Raw genomic sequence first — 22,308 nt, 5'->3', positions numbered from 1 at the left:
TGTGTAGCTCCTATGTCTGGCTTATGTCACTCAGCATGTTTGTGTGAGCCATCCACAGTGTGGTGTGCACCTGTAGACTGTTCATCCATATTTGCTGTGTAATATCAATGTCTGAATATACCATTATTCTACAGAGTTCACTGGGCTGTTTCCAACAGGAACATTTAGAAACAGTCCTGCTATAAACATTCTTAATGTGTCCATGGGACAGTTCCATTTGAATGAGTGTGCAGTTTCTAAAGAGACTGTACTTATGCATTCAGTAGTATATGAGAATCCCAGCAAATCCTAGGAACATCTGGTTTACCTGGCAAGGTAGCTTGAGGTGCTCTGGTCGGTCTGGTGGGGTAACATCATGGTTACAGTCTGACTTTCCTGGTGACTGACTAAAGCCAACACCTTTGCACACATTCATAGCACACCATCTCCTTTGTGAAGGCCAGGGTCAAATCCTCTGCTACTGTCTTTCTAATGTCATCTGCCTTGGACGCTCTCTATTTAAGGTCTATATATTTCCCGTATCAGATGAACACCCTGAAGATACTGATCCCCACTCTAGTTTGTCTTAACTGTTGGTATTCTTTGGAGGACAGATTTTGAGGAAGTTCATTTCTCATGTGTTTCCTTTGTGTTTAGTGACTTGGATGACCTAAGAAATCTTTACCTATACCACAGTTGTGAAGACCTTGGATTTTCTACTAAATGCTTTTGTGACATTTACGTTTAAGTCTACAGGTCCCTTGGAATGGTGACAGCAGCGGCTTCAAGACTCATTTCTTCCCTGTGTAGACATCAGCTGACCTAATGTTACACCCATTATGCCAGCTCTGTGACGAGTCCGGTGACAACATGTGTGTGGGACTGATGCTACATGCCCTATTTTGTTCTCCTGGTTCACTTGCCTCTCCTTGGGCAACACCACGCTGCTCCTTGGCCGAGCTGCCGCACTTCTGTGTCTTCTCTTCCCGCTGCCTCGGTACTGCTTGGTTCTTCACACTGTCATATCAACTGAGGCGACAGCCAGATTATCAAGTGACAACACAGAAGCCAAAATTCAGATGGAGACTGTAGGTGGGTTTGCTCTGGATCTACAACCCAGTCTAAAAGAAGTTGACATCTTAACCACACTGGGTATTCTAATCTCCTGGTTCCTCTTGGCTTTCTCTAAATGAAGTTTCATAGTCTTTGGTGTAAAGTTCTCATTAAGTTTATGCCCACATATTTCATGTTAGTGTGTGTGTGTGTGTGTGTGTGTGTGTGTGTGTGTGTGTGAGAGAGAGAGAGAGAGAGAGAGAGAGAGAGAGAGAGAGAGAGAGACCTACATGTATATCTCTGAATTAACTGTGAGCCCAGTACCTGTAGAGGTCAGAAGAGGGCATCAGACCCTCTGGAACTGGAGTTAAAGACAGTTGTGAGCTACCATGTGGTTGCTGAGAGTTGAACCCAGGTCTTCTGGAAGAGCAGCCAGTGCTCTTAACCCCTGAGCCACCTCACCGGCCCCACTTTCACATTATTTTAATAAATGTTGCTGCAGGGCAAATAGAGGGCTAACACAGAGCCTTGTAAGCAGTAGGCAGGAACTAAGCTACACGCCCCACTCAGTTATTTTCAATAATATAATGAAAACCAACTTCACATTTTTTACCATTGTGTATTTTTGTTGCTGCTGTATAGCCTGTAAAGCCTTTGGGAAGCCCAGGCTGCCGCTTTTAACCACTTCCCAACAGAGTGCTTTCTCACATACCCCTTGGCAATAGAGATACATAAATGACTTAATCCATGACCTAGACTTGCAACAACTAATTGCCCTTCAAAGCTCAAAGTCTTCGGTTTCATTGCTTGATCAGGCATCCAAATAGATAAGGTCTCCTTCTAGCTAGCTTTCATTCAGAAGTCAACTGAACCATTAGAGAAAAATGCTAATCCAGAGTAATGACTACAGAGAACCCTCCAAGCAATAACTGGTCTAGGAAGTGCAGACACCATCTAGACGCTTCAGACAGCTGCTCTGCCACGGTCAGAGTCAGCTGCATAATGTTCAAGTGCAAGGTTAAACTCTGCTCAATACTCTCCAAGGCTACTTACAAAAAAGGATCACACACCAGCTAAGAGTGCAAAATGCACAACTGTGTGAAGAAACAGAGGGTAGAGACAGGAGCCTGGAGGCATGTATGCAGCCACACACATGCAGAATCTCTTCAGAAGGACACACAGACTGTCTACGATGGCTGCCACCAGGGAGAAACAGAAAAGTGCATGTTGGAGCTGAGAGAACCTTTGTTGTCATTGATAGTTCTTTCCACAGTTAGATTTTTTTGTTGCTTAACATAGTACTTTAATGTTTTACCATTAATCTATAACATATGTAAACATTAAAATTATAATGATGTAAACATATAAGCAATAGTATATATTTTAAAATATTCTTAAATGCTCTATTAAATTGCCATAAGTCACTGCAATATCCCAAAGTGTCAAGATTTTGGCCTAATAATCTCAACCAAATCATTTAATAAAGATGTGGCTCAGTGGTGAAGTACTTGCCTGGCATACCCAAGGGGGAAACTCTGAGTCCTAAGAAAAACTTTGTCATAAGACATATGCAATTTTATTCCCCAAGAAAACATGGTCACTCCCTCAAGCAGTAGCTCAGTGGCACAGTACACTTTTTTGCAAGGCCCTGAGCATGATCCCCAAGGCCCAACCCTAAATAACAAAACCGTTCACCATGTATACGGCATGACTAGTATCAGACCACTAGTTAGTGGTGCACCAGGGGCAGCAGTTACAGCTTAACTGGCTAACTACTTGTCAAGACGTACAAAGTCTGGTTCAGTCCCCAGCAGAGCCTAAAATAGGCATGGTTGGACACATGTCACTCCAGCACTTGAAGGCAGAGGCAGGAGGATCAGAAGTCCCAAGACCATCCTCTGGCTACAGAGTAAGTCCAAGGCCAGCACAAGATCAAGTCTAAAGAAGAGAGCAGCACATGAAATTGTGGTGTATGTGTGAATGTATGTGAATGGGACTCTGTTTGTGCATATGTGTGTGTGTCTACATGTGTTATGCACATGTGTATGTTTGAGTGTATGTGCCATGTCACATGTGGTAGGGTTCACACACATCTAAGTGTATATGAGTGTGTGTTAGAACTGGGTTGTATTGGCAAGTAACTCATCACCTCTTGAGGAAGAAGTGGAAAGTAAAAATAGCCCAGTTTCTTTTTTTTTTTTTTTAAGATTTATTTATTTATGTATGAGTATACCGTAGCTGTCTTCAGACACACCAGAAGAGGGCATGGAATACCCTAGAACATGTTGGGTAACCAGGGTAACCAAATTGGCAAGCTCTGGGTTTAGTAAGAGACCCTGCATCCATATCTGATACCAACCTCTGGCCTACACACACACACACACACACACACACACACACACACCACAAACACACACACACACACACACACACACACACACACACACCACAAACATGCAAAAATAACTAGAAAATGTACGAATCAACAGAAAAGCTATTAAGAGCAGAATTAAGAAAGTGACTACAGTGTTAAGAGCAGACATCAGGTATCAAAAGCCTGTGTGCAAAAAGGAGAGCATGAAACAGCAACAAGGAGATTAAAAAAGAAGGCACAAGCTTGCCTTTCATCCCAGCACTTGGGAGGCAGAGAGAGGCAGTCCCTGAGTTTGAGCCAGCTTGGTGCACAGACCATGTTCCCAGACAGCCAGCACACATTGGAAGTGCTGGCCTATAGACTACAGAGCTGACACACCAGCAGATAGCATATGACAAAACTCTCCTTGGGGAAGCTTAGTGCACAGGCAAACAGTGCCGGAACTGTTGACACAGGTCTGACTGGTTCTGTCTGACCCAGTGAGTGACGGCTTCCAAGTGCCATCAGAATTTCCAATGCATATGCCCTCAGACCCAGCCACTACTCCTGAGATTTTCTTCAGAGAATTATTTTGACACATGAGAAATTACCTACATTTCAGATCATCTGCTCTGTATTTGCAGGGGCTAGAGGGAGACAGTTTCATATATCCCAGACCAGTACTGAACTCTTAAAGTAGAAACTATTGAACTTTTTGTAATAGAAAGACAGAAAAAGACACAACATATAACTATTAATTAAATTAACTATGGTATGTGTACATGACAAAATATACTAATACTAATATCTAATTTAATATTAATTACAATACTAAAATATCAACTACAAATCTGAATGGTGAAAATCTGTAAGGTTTTCACGTATAAAGTATGTATGAAAAATGGTGGGCTATTTGAGAATATACTCCTGTTTATTGCCATAAGCTTCAGAGATTCCTAGAAGGATATGGGCAAAAACATTAATTACTTTGCAGGGGTGAGGGTCAAAACGAGAGGACTCTTCCTGACTTTTCAGATTTCCTAGCCACATGAATATTTGCTCATGCTAAGTGTCTTCTTCCTCTCCTACTGCTCTGCTCGGAGCGCAGCTAATGGCTGCTGCATCCATCTGGAAACCATGAGAGGCTTCAGGCTGAATGGAAGGGACCACTCTGAGCAGGACAGAGGAGGAGAGCATACGGATAACGAATAGCAGCACCGGGCATCTGAATTAGCCAGTGTTCTGGTGTGGCGCCTCCCCCGTGGGAATCCTTTCTTTAAGCAGATTTGGTAGAATCATCTGTTCCCTGTGGCTGAGAGAATCCTAACTGCATGGTGAAGCAAACTCATGCCCTCTGTGGGCGCCTAAACTCACATGCAAACATGTGACTGCACTTTCTTACAACAGCCTAATCATTCTTCTTGTGGCTTATAGCACTTAGATACATTTTCTACTCATCCCTCGCCACCTAGGCTGATTCCCAAACACAGCCGTCATGCATGGTACTGGGTTAAACTTAGGTATGCGAGCATCTAGTGTATGATGGTTTTGGTTCCTCTGGGTACATTCCTAAGGAGTGGTAGCACTGGATCATATACTAGCTCTTTTTTTTAAGGCACTCTATAATGACTTCCACAACAGCTTCTGCCAGCAGTTACTCCCACACTTCTCAGTGATTGTTGCTGTTTGTTTTCCAGATGGCAGCCATTAGGGTGAGCCAGAATCTTAGTAATTTGAGTTGCATCCCTGATGGCTGAGTATGTAGAGCTTTGGACTCTCTGTGACCTGGCTGATCCAACATACTTTTCAAGTGTCAGATGGGTTCATCTGGCCTTTTCCTAACAGGTCTGTTGGGTCTGTCAGAAGAAAAGCTGCTAGGCTCTCTGCCGTTGTGTGGACTGCACCTTCGGTCTCCTTCCCTGTGTGAGAGCTTTTTTTTTTTTTTTCCTTTATTTGGGTGCTAGACTCTGAACTCAGGACTTGAGACTCTGATCCACACTCCAGGCCACCAACAGCCTCCTATTTTGATGCATTCTCCCTTGCCAAATTATATCCCTGAGCTGTTAGTCCTATTTAAAAAGTCCTGTCTATGCCCGTATCTTGAGATGGGTTCTTCTAGATGACTCAAGGGTTTGGGGTCTTATAGTTTTTGCTCCATTTATAAACTGATTTTTATACAGGGTGAGAGTCAGACATCCAGTTTTCCCAGCACCATTTGTCCTTTTTGCAGCGTGGAGAATCAGATGGCTGCGTCTGTCACTTTGTTGCAATCCTCTCTTCTGTTCACTGGCCCAAGTGTCCTTGGGTGGCTCTGTATTCTGAAGTCTGATGTTGTGCTGACTCTTCTGACTGCTGACTACAAAAGCAGTAGGACTACATACTAACCTATGGAATTACTCAAAATAACCAGGGAGGCAGAGCAGAGGCTAGCCCTAGCCCCAGTTCGGTATCCTAGCCCCCAGCTTCCTCAAAGGAAGGTTGTTCCCATATGACCGCATCCAGCCAATGGGTAGAGGGTAAGATATTCGAAGGCCAGATCATCTAAGAGGATATAGTGCTCCACATCTCTCTCCACTCCATTCGCACAATACGTGGCCTTGTGTTACTGCAGCACAGGTGATAAGACAACCTGGACCTCTGAGTCGCTGAGAAAGCTTTTGTATAAACACACCTGACAGTCCTAGCTGTTTAGTTCCCCAAGTGTCCTATTACATCTCGGACTGGCTTTCAATCAACAAAAATGTGCACACATTCAAGTGTGCCTGCAGTATACCCAGCTCTAGGTAGGTCTTTGGGGAGACACAGACACAGAGGAAGTAGAGAGGTATTCCTTCATTCAGGAGAAACTCTTGAAGCACTGTGAAGTCGTTGATCCCTGTCATCAGGATAGTTAAATTCTCCATCAAGAGGCAAAAAGTACATTTTAAAAAGGCAAATGGCGAGTGTTGGATCCTGTGACCTCACTAGCTAAACAGGCTCACACTGGTACAGAGGCTGATGTGCTCACTCTTCTGCTGGGCTCACTATTTCCTGCCATGGTACGTGTCATGTCACTGTATGGGTGTTCCAGGGACTACACTCTACAAAGAGCAAGTGCTCTCAGTGCTGGCTTCAGGCTGCCACATCCCGAGAGGCAGGGATGGCGATGGGCGCACACACTAGGCCATATGCGCTTTATTATGGCATTCTTGCATCCGTACCCACTGTTTATTACACTGTAGGGGAACTGCAGGGCTCTTAGCTGCCTTTCCTACCTACGGGCTTATTTAAATAAAAATAAAGCTTCGCTGATGTCAGCACATCCTTTCCAAAAAGCCAGGGGTTAGCATATTTCTGGGTATAATTAAAGGGATGAATATTCATTCAGTTTGCATGCTGTCTAAGTCGGCTAATGAAGTGCATATTCCTCAGCTACTGGAAGAGTGGTCTTGTGTTAACATCAGAACTATCAAGCATAAAGGAAGGATTCTTTAAGAAACCTATATACTATTGAGTGCAAATCCTATAGAAAACATTCCACGATCATACTGGCTGGTATTGTGTCAACTTGACACAAGCTGGAGTTACCACAGAGAAAGGAGCTTCAGCTGAGGAAATGCCTCCATGAGGTCCAGCTGTAATGCATTTTCTCAACTAGTAATCAAGGGGGAAGGGTCCAGCCCATTTTGGGTAGTGTCATTTCTGGGCTGGTAGACCTGGGTTCTATAAGAAAGCAGGCTGAGCAAGCCAGGGAAAGCAAGCCAGTAAGTAACATCCCTCCATGGCCTCTGCATCAGCTCCTGCTTCCTTGACCTTCGTGAGTTCCAGTCCTGACTTCCTCTGGTGATGAACAGCAATATGGAAGTGTAAGCTGAAAAACCCTTTTCTCCCCAACCTGCTTCTTGGTCATGTTTGTGCAGGAATAGAGACCCTGACTAAGATAATAATTTAAAATGAGAAAGGGTATATTTTTCCAAACTGGGCCAGTTTACCCCTTGGGCTACCTAGTGGTCCCCACTACCAGGAGATCACCATAGTGATGTTAGACTTAGTGCAGACACCTGATTGGCATAACACACTCAGACCAGAACTCCTGAACTCCAGCAATCCTCCAGCTTCAGCCCCTAGGCAGTTGGGTCTGCAGGCATGGGCCACCATGCTTTGCAAGAGAGGGTATATATGTTTTTTTTAATTTAATGTTTTTTTAATAACTTTTTCATTTTGAGAGGTTATATTTTACTGTAAGATTTAATGTAATTTTTCTTGTGCATACTTGGACTGCCCACACAGTGATATAAAATACATACTGTAAAGTCAATATGTTTTCAGTAGATCAAGAGAAAAGTGTATGTCTAAAAGTAACTCTATTCCAAGAAAATGTGACATTTCTTTATCACCACCTTTTGATTCCAGCAAGCTGCCATTTTGCTAGCATCCCTTTCCTGACATAAAACTACCAACACAAACTCCAAATAACTTCCCTTCCCATAATCCTCTGTGTGGTTAGTGATGTGAAGTTAAGCTTAGCCAGTTAGCCATCCACGACAGTCAAGTTAATCTCAGGAACCGTCACAGCGCAGTGGAGTATGCAACGGCTCTTCTTTCTCTTTACAAAGCTCTAGCTAATTGCAAGGCTCAGCGAGGCTCTGAATGCAAAGGGCAACTGGCTTTCAAGTCAGAAGCTGAGTCATTGCTTTCGTCTTCCAAGGGACACTGTTACACAGAGGCTTCTTTAACGACTGTCCAAATACCTAAATTAGCCAACCATTGCTTATCTGGATCCAGGCTTACTGCTTTAGAATAATGATGGGTAACCTGTGAGGTAAAATGAAGACTCTGTCACATGATGGCGACACATTCAATTATGGGATCAGCACATTAATGCCTGCTTAAAGGAAGTGTTAATCCAAACTGACGTTTGCCAAGACGCTTCTCTCCCTAATAAGCTCCATCTGAGAGGAGAGGGGACTGGAGGAAGGGTACAGAAGGCTTCTGAGAATGAGGGATACGGGCTTCCCAAAGCAAGCAAAAGAAACAAATTTCAGCCTCAGCATCCCTTTGCTCACTGGGTACCCTTAAGGTTTCTGCATCAGCAATGGTGCCACCTCCCTGCCTGGTTAGAGCAAGGCAACCACCCTGAGAGTCTGTTCTCACAACCCTGCAGCTAGGTACCAAGGCAAGGATTTTCCTAATACCATTTTGGAGCAGCTTCTCTTTAGTGTGCATCTCCTTACTAGCTGGACTTTCCTAGACGGTCTATGGGACTTGCACTTTTTATATAGGCACACACAGATATACTCCTGCTACAATGGGCACAATGGAGCTAACCAACCCCAGCCCCACACAATCTGCTAAGTGAGGAATTCACCTTTTGAGAAATAATCCGCTACCATTCTCCTTCTTTGTTTCCATTGAGACTGACTCCTATTTGCCCCAAATCAAAAAGAAATGTGTGACTACTTAAACAAGCCAGGGGTCATGTTCTGTGAAACGGGCCCCCTCTCAGCCATCATCTCGCCTTGACAGTGCTTATGTGCCTTTTAAACACAACTTCTCTGGAAGCTTACTGAAGGAAACTGTGTGTGTACACATGCATTGCCTTTGGCTCTCTATCTTGAGGAAAGACAGGTAAGTTTGGCCAGTCATCTTAATGTTGCAACATCCAGAATTCATGTATCATTACTTCAGTTTATTCTCAGTCTGGTTTCTCTGTCCCCAAGTCACCCCAACCATTTACCAACAAACTAGTATGTAGCTCTTTGGGTCCAGGTAGATCAACCTTAACACACAGGACCAGTGGGAGATAGCCTTTGTGAAAGGAAAGAGAGTTCCTCAGGCCTCCGGCCAAAACCATGACTGCCTTTGCTCTGAACCTGCCAAGTCTCCTAAAATTCTCCCATCTAGTTATTTGCTTTGGTTTGAATCCTAGGATCTGAGGAAGCTTTGATTAAAATATACACAGAAGATGACCTACTACTCAACATTGATCCTCTAACTAGACCTAATAGAAGACTGTCAAGTAATGAGTAAAGCAACAGACAGCAGAAGGGGACAGTTGGGAGGGTGGGTAGTACCAGGACAACACATGGAAAACACTGCCAAGGAGGCCAGGTCACTTGAGAAGTAAAGCATGTGACAGGTGAGACAGAAGGTCCTCACACCTGGCAGCAGCGTGAGCTTCCCCTAACCCAGTGGAGACACAACACTCCAGAGATGCCATCTTTAAAGACATTTATTTCTCTGTTTGCAAAGCTCAGAGAGGCAATCACCTCATCTGGTTCTAACAATAACAAACAACAACAACAACAATAATAATAATAATAATGGGTAAAACCTGGCCCCATTTTTAAATCAGTAAACTAGAACCCCAGATGACCGAGGGACTAGTAAGCTGCCTGGTCCAGCCCTTTCTATTATGTAAAAGTTACAATTTGATATCTAGGGACTAGAGAGAGGGCTCAGTGGTTGTGATCCTACGCTGCTCTTGCAGAGGACACATTTGGTTCCTACCACCCACAGTCAGCAACTTAAAACCATCACTGACCTCAAGCTTCAAGTCCAAGTACAACTGCCGTTGAATCCTATGGCTTCTAAAGGCACCAGTACTCATGTGCATATATCTACACACACACACACACACACACACACACACACACACACACACACAATGCACACATGGTAGAAAATTAATCTTAAAAAATTTTTTATATCTAAAACCCAAGCTTTCCAACAAGCTGACTTCAGAACTGACTACCCTCCTGTGTCCTTCTGAAAGGTGATGCTGTAAGAGCGGCTGAGCTAGCAGTGTCCGGTGTCTAGAAAGCAAGCAGAGTGTGTGCCACTCTCCGATAAGACACAGAGACTCCAGCTTGCTACCTATTGGATACTGGAGGGAGCTACCCCAGCCTTACTGCCATTCACACCTCAGTGAACACACAAACAGGTGCTTGCACTTTCCCCCTTCCCTTCCTCTGTTTTCGGTGAGCCTCTTGGGTGGTTCTGATGCAAAGTGGCACAGTTAGGAACAAATTAGGCAAAGCCAGCACTCAGGAAGGCAGAGGGACCGCTGTAAGTTCAAGTCCAGCCTGGTCTACACAGAATTCCAGATGTTCTAGGACTACGAAGTGAGACCCTGGCTCAGAAGAGGAGGCGGGCAGGGAGGTACAAAGCAGTAATTTCCATATCACCCAAAAGTCTGAAAACTCGGTCACTAATCTGCAAGCTGGGAGCTACAATTCTGAATGTTCAACCTCCGACCAAGGGGCTGCCACTGGTGAGAGACACAGGGACACAGAGATGCTGAGACATTGAGACACAGCGACTGTAAAAGCAGGGATCGAAGACAGGTAAGATGGAGCAAAAACGACAAAACCCAAACCACAAAGTTTCTCACTCTTCAGGTGGCCCCTTGGCATTACTGAATGGCACTTAATAAAGAGCAATTGCTACAGTTTGGTGCACAAAGCCTCTGACCAAATGGTAAGGGTCATTATCCTCCATGACCACATCACCATCACAGGGAGGATTCAAGCCTTTCCTTGTCCTCTGACAATTCTCTCTCCCCTTGGCTGCCATTTTCCCATCAAATACATTTCCTTCTTTTAAAGTTGCCTCTTTTAAAGTTGCTGTTGTCACTGTCACCATTGTCACTTCTTCCCCCTCTTCTCCTCCCTTCTTTATCCTCCCCACCTCCTCCCCACTCCTCCTTCCTCTGAGACAGTGTCTCACTGTGGTCCAGGCTAGCCTATATATCCTATCGATCCTTGGTCTCACAAGTGCCAAGGTTACAGGAGTGAGCAACTTCATCTGACCTTTCTTCTCTTCCCTACAGTAACGGCTCTTACTGGAAGACGTCACTTCTCACCTTGAACTCCTCTGCTGACCTGCCTTGGCTCACCAATCTGGATCAGCATCCTCTCACGCCAACCCCTTTTATCTACAGGGCTGACTACTGCCAGAGAGCACTAAGGAGTCTCAGTAAGTCTGCCCCACCCACAAGCTTCTGCCTGCATTTTAAAACCTTGTCAAGACACAGCTCCTTGTTCACTAACCCCAGTTTTCATCCTTCACAAAAACTTCACCTGGCTTTGTGTGTTTTGTAAATTCTTCCTGACACCTTATCTGTGTCAGAGAACCGTGGAACCAATGAACGGCTGCTCTCCCTCCAGCTCGTCCTATGAAGGTGCTTTGCAAGCCTAACCGTTTATGACAGCCACCTGAGGCCACCCACCCCAACTCGGAGTGAAGTTTGAGGTGGGGCCTGGCAGTGGCCCTTGGGAGAAACAACGTAATCTCGAAGAACTAAGCAGAAAGCTGAGTTCCCTGAGCTCCAAGACGGAGCTCATCAGTCAGTGCTCGAGGTCTGAAGGGGAGAACAGTTTCTCTTCTGAACTTGTTTCCTTCTGTAATATTCCCGACCATGAACTTTAGTTCCAGAAGCAGGGAGACACCAATGCTAAAGATGTAACAACTTATCCCAGCAATGGGGGCCGTGTTCAGGGCAGCTGTTAGCTATATGCAGTGCCCATCACAGGCTGGCAAGGAACCCGGGGAAGAAAGCAGCCAAAGAAGCCCTCTCTCTGTGACTTTGTCCTCATCTCACCAGGTCACAATTTTCAATAAGCCAACTTCAGGAGTTTACCCAGCAAAAAGCTCAAGAAAACTTCTGGCTGTATTCCCTCTAAGAAGGCCCCACCTAACAAGAGCTTAAGCTGAGCACACCAGGTTTACTAAATCTGGGAAATTAATGAAAACTAAACTCAGTAGGAAAATACAGTTGGATGCTATAAACAAGTCGACTTTGTACAGAATAGAAACCACCACTCATTGTTGGAGCGCTGAAGAGAACAGTTTCTCTTCTGAACTCGTTTCCTCCTGTCGTAACGGCACATAAGTCCTCAGCGGCCTGGGTGTCCCTGGAAATGAAAGCACCATACCTGATCAGATCCGGCTCCGAACCCTCATTCTTAAATGATGCCAGGAGCAGTCTCTCTCGGGTGACGAGGTCATCCAGCAGGTTCTGTCTTCGATCCCCCTCCAGTTGTGTTCTGTGATCAGTTGTTAAGGTCCAACAGTGGCTGGTTTAACTCATTTCCCTAAGACTTTATTAACCCAAGTCACCTGCAGCCATTACAGGCTCCACCCACTGCTACCCAGGATCCTTCAGGTAAATGACTGTGACTGTACCACTGCAAATGGGTAATGCAGACACTGACAGAGCTCACTATTCGAGTCCTATCACTAAAGAGTATACTAGGTAAAAGCTGACTTGTCTGTTTATTTCCTTTGCCAGTGAACAGTCTACAAGGGCAATCTGGATCCTTAGGCTTAAGCTACAGGTGTTAGCTTTCAAGGGTGTCTGCAAACTCATCAGTGCCCTAAGATGGGGCTGAAATGATTCCTAGCAGTGTAAAAACAAACTTGAAGCACCCTTCCTGCAAAGCCTAAGGTTTGAAAAGGGAGAGATGTCTCCATTGAATGTAATAGCTCAGACAGAAGCTTCTTGAAGGTTGTTTGTGTGCAACAATGTGCTGTAAAAGATGTCCCTGTCAGCTCAGTAGTTAAAAGTACTACGGGATCTTTGTGGGAAACCAAATCAAGTTGCCATGTTATTCTAGTAAATGTGGCCAACTAGGATCCTAAAGGCAGAGAGTCACCAGTTGAGACAGATGCTTCTTCATTGTTGGTACGGGTTGGGGGGGGGGGGCGGTTCATGTTTACACAGTTCGTGTAAAGGTCAGAGGACAACTTTGTGGGATCTATTCCCTCCCTCACCTTTCTATTGACTCCTGGGATCCGATTCGGATCTGCAGACCTGTATGGCAAGTGTTACCTACCGAGGTGATCACTGGCCATGACTGGTTCTTTATATGGAACTCCAGAACAACTTACACCTTCCATAGGTTTCTGGTACTGGGACTTGACCCCAGAGCCATTGGATTTAACTGCAGGGCCACACCCTCAGTCTTTAAACCCAAAGTTCCTTTTCTGTTTGTCTTTCTGAGACACCATTTATGAGGTAGCACAAGCTCTCTCGAAACAAAGCAACAGTTCTGAGGATGGTGCCGTGGGTGAAGGGCTGCTCTGCAAGTCCTGAGTTTGGATTCTGGACAGCCATGGAAAGCAGGGCCTGGCAGTGGCACTGCTGGGAAGGGGGAGTGGAGACAGGCAGACCCCAGGCAACTCTGCCAGCCCATCTAGCCAAAGCCATGAACTTGGGGTTCACTGAGAGACCTCTCTCAAAAGAATAAAGAGTGAAGAGATTGAGGAAGATGCCGGACACTGACCTCTGACCTCCACATTCGTGTGTGTGTGTGTGTGTGTGTGTGTGTGTGTGTGTGTGTGTGTGTGTGTGTGTAAGCCACAGGTATGCACACACCCAAAACAATAAAAGAAATGTTGAAGAAAACTCCAAGGACAGGACACAGGAAGTAAACAAAGATTTTTTTTTTTTTAAATGTGTCTGACATCAAATAGAAAAAGGAAAACAAGCTGTATCTGGCTTTGATTTTTTTTTTTTAACCAAATGTCTGTTTCATCAGATCTGGGCTGGCAGTGTGAAGCAGGGCTGGCCACTAGTACCAACTCTGGCAACAACAGTGAGCACGGAAGATGGCTGCTTCAGGTTACAGATCCTTTTCCTTGTAAAAAGAGATCACAGGGGCCTGGCGAGACGGCCCAACAAAGAAGATGCTTGCCACCAAGCCCGAGGACCTCAGTTTGGGTCCTGGAACCCATAGGGTAGAAAAAGAGAACGGATTCCCTCAAGACCTCTATCTGCCACATGCACGCCACAGTATGAGTGTGCCCACACAGTGTACACACACACACACACACACGAATGCACAAACGCAGTAACAAAATGTAAAGGGGTCATAAAACATTGTGTTCAGGCCCCAAAAGTTTCTGAGAACTCAGCACAAGCGAGGATTAGCATCACTGCTGCCTGGGAGGGAAATACACGGCTCGGGGATCTACAAGTTCTGCTGTTAATTTTGTACAGAGAAGTGCTGGCTAGCTAGTAGGAACAGTAAACAAACCCCGGCAAAGAAAAAAGAAGTCTCTGTGAATAACAGAGTTATTAGAAAAATCATAAATCTCCTAAACCTAAGTCTTTGCACCATAGTTACTGTACATATTAAAAATAATAATAATAAATGGATTCTCTCTCCATTCCAGCTTGCCACACTGCCTGGGTCAAATCACTCCCGTTACTTTCCCTCTCCTGCTGGCAGCAGCCACCAAGGACCCGGCTTGGAAACCATGGTGTTGCAACTGTAACTAAGAAACAGAAACCCCAAATATTCTTCTTTTTTAATAAAAGGGAGCCAACTATTAGTCTTCTGATCGGTGCCAACCAAGAACAAGTATCTATGTCTTCCGAATTAATGATAAACTACCAAAAAAGCAGAAAGCATTAAACAATGTTCGCTGGTGATGGGGAAGGGAGGAAGCAGAAGCTGGGAAAAGAATTATATAGAACAGAGCAAAACGGAAGTTCTAGAGTGTGGGGCTGTGTCCCGATATCAGCTAGCCTTCCCTACATGCTCTGCTCAACTACCCTGCCGATCTGACATTTTGTAGAGATCTCATCATCCAACCACCCAAGCAAACATACACTGGACGTTCGCTGAACAAAACGCCAGTGTTAAAATTATGTGCAAATCCAAATGGTTCTGGAACTTGAGATATTAAAAGACAAAATTGTGTATACATTATTAGTGCAATGTACAGAATGTTTTAATAATCTTGAATAAAAAAAAAAGTCTTTCCAGAAAGGGATGAAAATCTATAGAGTGGATAAAAACCTAGAAGATATGACAATATACAACATGGTGCGTGTGTGCCGTGTCCCAGCATGTGCATGCATAAGTGTGTTATACACGTGTGTGAACAGTTCATGCACACAGGGAGACCAGGTGTCCACTTCACCTTGAGACAGGGCCTCACACGGAACCCAGGGACCACTGACGGACTGACTAGACCGTGCCAGGCTTCTATGTGACGGCTGGGGGTCCGAACTCAAGTCCCCAAGCTTGCAAAGCAAGCACTTTGTCCACTGAGCCACCTCTCCAGTCCAATTATATAAATGCTCTTGAAGTCTCTGCAAAATAAAACTTCTAGTAACAAAAAGCAGGCAAAGGCCACGACACAACAAAGCAAGAAGGCACTAAAGCCTCTAGCAGGAAACAGGTGCTTGTGAGTGAGTAAAAGAACAAATTCCAAAACCCCTCCTTTACCTATCAGATTAGAAAACCGGCAAGAAGTCTGGAAAGGACTCAGGAACCTGGCACTTGCCCACCTTCCTGAAGGGAATGTAAATGGGCTTAACCAACCGCCAGGCTGCCTTCTATGAACCTGACAAAACTTCAACGTTCCCAACAGATCCACTCATATGTGCAACAACTTGAGAGCACGGAAGTTCACTGTGAAGTTATTTCAGCAAATTCTGGAAGCATCCTGAATACCCGCCAATAAGGAACTAAGGCATCGATGCCACGCAGAGATTTCAGGTTGAAAAGGAAGCCGCTTATGGAGTGATGGTGGTGGCGATGGACATTCTGGGTATATACAAGGGCACACTGTATATGGGGTAAGCTTAAAATACAGTGCTCAGGCAAAATGGAGGGAGGAGAGACGCAGGAACAGCAACAAGCTAAGCAGTGGACAGCTAGCGTTCTCATAAAGATCAGGCAGAAGTATGTCTACATGTGTGTGCGTGTGTCTGTGCATGTGTGCGTGTAGAAAATACTTCGGAAGCCTGTAAAAAGGTGCCTCTAAGATAAGAGAACTGGCAACTCAACGTGTAGGAAGTAATAAATATTGTTTATTTATTACTATGTGTATGGGCATGATCATGGTACATGTGCCAAAAGGAAACAGAAGATCTGAGAACACATTACAAAGTGGTCCCTTTATCACCTGAAGAATTTGTGTTTATTGTATGTTTGTATGCATGTATTTCCTGCCTAGGAAAGTCTGTGATGAGGAACCCCAATCATTCACGTTATTTGTGACAGGATGTCATTGTGGGAGAAAAGGAGTTCTTGTTAAAAAAAAAAAAATGATAATAACAAGAAATGTACTGGTATAAAATATTTTTATCTAAAAATAAGACCCTTTAAAGGTACAGTCTGAAATGCAACAAACGTAACAAACAAGCTACAGGTTTAAAGTAATGCTTGGGGAGCCACCACTTGGGACCAGTGTGAGATGCGGCACGAGCCGGTGGCTGGCTCTGCAGACTAGTGTCTGAAGATGCCGGCCCTAGATGAGCTGTCCGGATCCCCTAGTCCACTTCCCACTGTTTTTCTGGCAGGAAATGGAGAACCAGCATGAATAAGCTGAAGAGGCTAAAGCCCAGATCTTTCTACTCTGTGCCAGGGCTTCCTCCTGCGTGCTTGCTGGACATGAAACACCCAGGGCTTTCTCCACCCGAAGGCAGCCAGCACGGCTCACTGCCTCCTACCATGGTCTAAAACACTGCCAGTACAACAGGAGCATCTCTAATCCCCAAATCCGAGATCTCCAGTGCTCTGAAACGTGCGAACTACTGAGCTCATAATGCCATGGGTGAAGAATTTTATATCGTGAAACTTTGATTAGTGCACACATTATTTTAAATAGTCTATGACATTAATTCTAGGCTACATGTAAACACACGTTCTATGCTTACACACGAGTCCCTGTTGGAAGTGTCTCACCATGTACATATAAATATTCCCAGATCTGAAATACTTCCGGTCCCGCGTCTTTTCGATACATTCAGTATCCCTAGAGACTCCTGTTAAAACTTGGGAAACTACACAATTAGCCACAGAGCCTCTTTGTTTTCTATTTCATTTATATCACATTAACATCCCCAAGGAGACAGGTGAAGGGGTAGTGGTAGGAGACTACACAGCTGTGCCATCTATGTTCTACGCCGCATGTATGTGAACATGTGTGTGATGGCTGGAGATGCAGACAAGCTGTGCCTAAGGCTAAGGAAGGTGAGAAGAGCAGAGGACCCAGATGGGGGCTGGTGCCAGGAGCCTCCTCTCCCACTAACTTTGTGGGTAACAAGCAAAGTCAGAGGACAGACGAGCAGGAGGAAGTCATCACTAACTGGCACTTTGCCACTGACACCAGGATACTTTCATGGAACCTGGCAAAGTCGTGGAAATGTGAGGTCAGATCCCATATGACCAATTCCTACTACCTGTGTGCCAAAGCCCAGCTTCTCTGCTGCACCTGACAGAGCATTGTGCCTACTGGAAATCCTTTGAGAAACTCAACAGACGCAGAAAAGACTGTTAGAAAGTATTTTCATAGAACTTAATATTTTTGGCAACCACTGGTACTTAGTCTTGGGCTTGGCAAGACTGCTCTGTTGTTAAAGGTGCCTGTGGCAGAGTGTGGGGGTGTAATTTTAATCACTGTGACCCTCGGAGTAAAAGGAGAGACCTCCATACACACACACACAAAGTAAAAGTGTAATTTAGAAAATTAAGACTGTGGTCTGTATCTTGCGAACTGAGCCCCAGTGAAGAAGGAAGCCTCCGATAGCCCTTCTGCGCCTTAACAGAGAATCTGATGAGACAGCTTCAGAGCTGAGATGCCAAGAGATTTTCATGGCTCACTTTAAAAAAAATTTTTTTTTTTTTATTCTATGTGTATGAGCCATTTTGCCTGCATGTGTGAACCACATCTGTGCCTGGTGCCCTTAGCGGTCAGAAGAAGGCACTAGATCCCCTGGAACTGGATCCACCATGTGGGTGCGGGGAACTAACCCAGGCCCTCTGTAAGAGCAACAAGTGCTCTTAACCACTGAGCCATCCCTCCAGCCCGTCCCCTGGATTAAATGATCAAACTCAGTAAGACACGAGGAGGGTAGACTGGCCTGATGACTACTGATGAATACCTGTTTTCACACTTCATTATCTGTGTGTGTGTTGTACAACTAGTGTGGAAGGCAGAGGATACTTGTGAGAGCCAGGTCTCCTCTTCCACCATGTGTGCCGGGGTCAGGCTCAGGCCATCAGGGTTGGTGGCAAGTACTCTTCCTTGCTGAGCCCCTTCCACAGCCTGGTGACTATTTCAATGATAGAAGGGGTCAATCCCATGAGGCACCCCAAAAATGCTTCTTCAATTTCCCAAAACAGGGTAAGTTCCAACTCGTAGAGAATGCAACTCAAGCAAGGGAAGGCTGGACTCTCTGCCAGTCGTACATTGGCCGTGTTTGGACTGGAGGTTCAAAGACAAAATTCAATAGCAAACAAAACTACTTACTACTGTGGGAAAAAAAGAACAAGACTCAAACCCATAAAGAGATCTAGCAACAGAGTATGAATGGTCAAGCTTCTCCAAATATAACCACCATGTCTTTTTTCCACACATTCCCAGATACCACTGAAAACTCTGTCAAAGACAGTCAGTGTTAGAGAATTTCATCTCCACTGCAGCCCCAGCGATGATCTTCTAGAATCTCCACATCTCCCCACTTCTGCAACAATTTCACTTACTACACAGTGGCTATCACATCTCTCCACCCACCGTTTTCCCTAAAACACAGAGTTGAGGACCATTAAGAGATTTCTTAAAAACAAAAGCAAAAACCACTATCTGTACAGGCCCTCTCTGAAGGCATCAAAACACCTTTTAATACTGAACACTTTTGTAAAGAGACTGTTTTCGTTTTTTAAAAAAAGGTAAAGTGGAGCGTTGGCTTAGCAGTCAAGAGCACTTGCTGCTCTTCCAGAGGACCTGAGTTCAGGTCCCAGGACCCACATCAGGCAGCCCTCCACAGGACCAGCTTACACTGACAAAAGGTAAAGGTTTTGCACAGCTAACAACGGAAGAGGCCTATGAAAGGCCAGCTGAGGATATTCTTAGTACTACATGAAATTCCACATGAAGCTTCCCACAGCACAATGCATCCCTGCAACCCTGTGAGGTAACTAAAATTACTATCCCAGAAAAGCTAGAGACAGAAGTGAATACTTTCTATACACAGTGGCTCACAGATCTAGAATCCCAGAACTTAAAGAGGCCGAGAAGTAGCAGGATTGCCTACAGTTTCAGGCTAGCCTGGGATGCAGGATGAGAGCCTGTATCAAAGACATTAATGAACTACCTTAGAAGTGTATCCAGCAGATTTGAGCACTCTGATTGCAGGACTGTCTTATTAATTAATCACAAGCTAATGGAGTCAAAGCACACTGCTTTCCTTTTGAAAACCAACAACAAAACCGCTTTTCAGGAAAGGATGTGGCATCTCATGTCTATACTCATGAATCTAGAAAAGAACTTCATGAAGACAGAGAGACATACACATGTCCAGCTATGTGGCACAGTAAGAAAATGTGCGGTTCGAATATTCACATTTAAAAAGTCACCCAGTGCCGGGTGTGGTGGTGTTCACCTTAACCTCAGCACTCAGACAGGCAGAGGCAGGCAGGCCTGAGTCCCAGGACAGCCTGGTCTACACAGCAAGCTCCAGGCCAGGAAGAATTGCAGTCACTCACCAGTAACTGCTCCCTAGAACAGGAATTAAAGGTTGCTGGAGAGACAGCTTAAAGGTGGTGAGCACTGGCTGCTCTCAAGTACAGGACATGAGTTCACCCACACGGGACAGCTCACAACTGCCTGTAACTCCAGCTCCAAAGGATCCAACACCCTTTCTGGCTTTCTCGGGAACTGTGCATAGAAAGACTCATGCATGCAAACACAGTATACAAACAAGATGGAAATGATTTTTAAAGAGCCATTCTATCGGTGATTTGTGGCCATTTTTTTTAAACTAAAATCATGATATCATAAGATATAACTAACAGGCCACAGTGAGCGCTGCTTAACCCTTCAGTGGCTAAGGAGGTCCTTGGGGATCTGTGTGACAGCAACATGCAGTTAAGAGAGAGTTTGAGTCCAAGGCACGCCAGGTGACTTGTGACTGTATTCTATCTACTAAAGGATAATTCAGCTTTAAACAATGGACTTGGAGGCAGAGAGTCATGCGTTTGAATCTGACTCTTGCATCTCTAGCTGCAGGGTCCTGGGCATCGGTGTGACCAGGATTCCTCTCCCTATAAAACTCCCTGCCGTGATGTCGGGATCTCTCCACCTATTTCTGTGAGGGGCCAGGCTGATCTGACCAAGTCAGCTCTTTTTTATAAAGAAGAAGAGAAATCACCGAGACCAAGCACATGAAATAATTAACGCTGATGAGCTTCCATCTGAAATGGCTTAAGTCTGAAGAAAAACCTGAATTATTAAAAAACGTTTTAAGAGGAAGGATGTTGGAGAAACGGGAGACTAGAAGAAGCTACCTGGGGCTGGAGCTGTGGGACACATGCTTAGCATGTCCAGGACTCTAGGTTCAATCTTTAGCATCAAACAAGCTAACAAAGGAGGTAGTTAATATTATCGAATTCACCACCTCCTTTTCCATTCTAGAAAATAGGCTTCCCTGAAAACAGGTTTAGGAGCGCCCCCGTGTGGTGTATAATCTGAATGTCACCTCTACCTGCAAAACTTAATTATTTGAAGGAAAAAAGAAAAAAAAAGATTATTTTAAAAAGTGTTTAGAATCCAGTTGAGGTCCCCCCAGCCCCCAGGAAATATGAAATTATCCATATTCATATTTCCTCAAGCTTTGCTCATGTTTTAAATCAGTGGTTCTCAACCTTCCTGCTGCTGCAACCCTTTAATACAGTTCCTCATGTTGTGGTGACCCCCAACCATAAAATTATTTCATTGATACTTCATAACTGTAATTCTGCTACTGTTATGAATCATAATGTAAACATGTGATATGCAGGATATCTGATATGCAACCTTCTGGACCCACAGGTTGAGAACCAATTCTAGCAGGGGCAGTGAACAGGAAATAGAGCTCTTGAATTATGTATGTCTCTTGCTCTACAGGGTTAGCATATATATATATATAAAGTGTATTACAATTACTATCTCACTAGAAGTTAGCAAACAGGTACAAACAGCCACGAGGCAGTACTTAGCTACCTTACTGATACATGTTATCAGATACACTAAAAATGAGTCCTGTACCTTAAGCATGTGTACAAACTTCCCAGCACTGACTTCTGAAAGAAGAGGGCTCAGCCCCACCCACTGGAAGCCACTCCAGGTCTATGGATTAAGACTGATGATTGGGGTGAAATAAAAGCTCTTTATGGTACACACTAACAGGGCATCACCGAATGACACCAGTCAGAGGGTAAAATTACATGCCAGAATATTTCAGCTGGGCTTGAAAGAAGGCCCCCATTGTTTACTAAAATGAGACTTCTATTTGAAACCTCAGCAGATTAATAATTAAACATATAGAAAAACCATGCAACTAAGTCATGCCAACCATCCTGCTAACATAAAAGAGCTCCTTTAGAAGAAAATGTATTTTTGAAACACCTTCAATTGTTTTGTCAAAGAAAGCTGTATTCCTACGTTTCCCCGAATTTAAAGCCAAGACATAAGCTTTCTTCTGCTACCAAAAGTCAGGTCTTTGGTCTGAATTACAGCCAGTTTAAAGTGATATAACCGTGGGGTCAATTTTCAGTTCAATATAAACTAGGCTTGAAACTTAGGTAGCAGGTTACATTGTGAATTTCTTTTTAAAAAAATGTTTGTTTTGAGACAGGATGGGGTGGAGTAGAGTGCCTCATTATGTGGCCTATCCTAGCCTCAAACTCACTACGTAGCCCAGGCTGGCTCCTAACGCTCTATCTCACCTCACTCTTCAGTGCTGGGATTACAGATGTGTACCACCACCCAGCTCAAAAAGGAGCTTAAGTGCTTGATAACTCACCAGAGCTTCAGATGACCCAGCTTGCCTTAATCAAGTCCCAACATGGTCTTTACCCCCAAAGCTCCCAAACTAGGGACAGTCACCAGTGTCCCTGAAAGAATGAAACAGGCAAGTCACACCTCACCAGCCTACAGACGAAACT

At 44.6% G+C, this 22,308-nt stretch overlaps 1 protein-coding gene across 4 annotated transcripts in view; it reads right to left on the bottom strand.

Moving 5' to 3' along the window:
* Nucleotides 1–22,308, bottom strand: part of STX8 (syntaxin 8) — a 217,647-nt gene that overhangs the window by 187,766 nt on the left and 7,573 nt on the right. For all 4 annotated transcript variants that reach the window (XR_013975177.1, XM_080923415.1, XM_080923413.1 and 1 more), the window contains exon 4: nt 12,301–12,411. Coding sequence is in view for 3 of the 4 variants with exons in the window: in XM_080923415.1 (XP_080779541.1) it covers nt 12,301–12,411 (111 nt within the window). In the remaining variant the exon portion in view is untranslated. The remainder of the gene's footprint in view (nt 1–12,300; nt 12,412–22,308) is intronic.

Source organism: Micromys minutus (assembly GCF_963924665.1).
Source record: "Micromys minutus genome assembly, chromosome: 10".
NCBI lineage: Eukaryota > Metazoa > Chordata > Mammalia > Rodentia > Muridae > Micromys > Micromys minutus.
The sequence above is the reverse complement of the archived record's forward strand: the minus strand, read 5'-3'. Positions and strand labels throughout refer to the sequence as shown.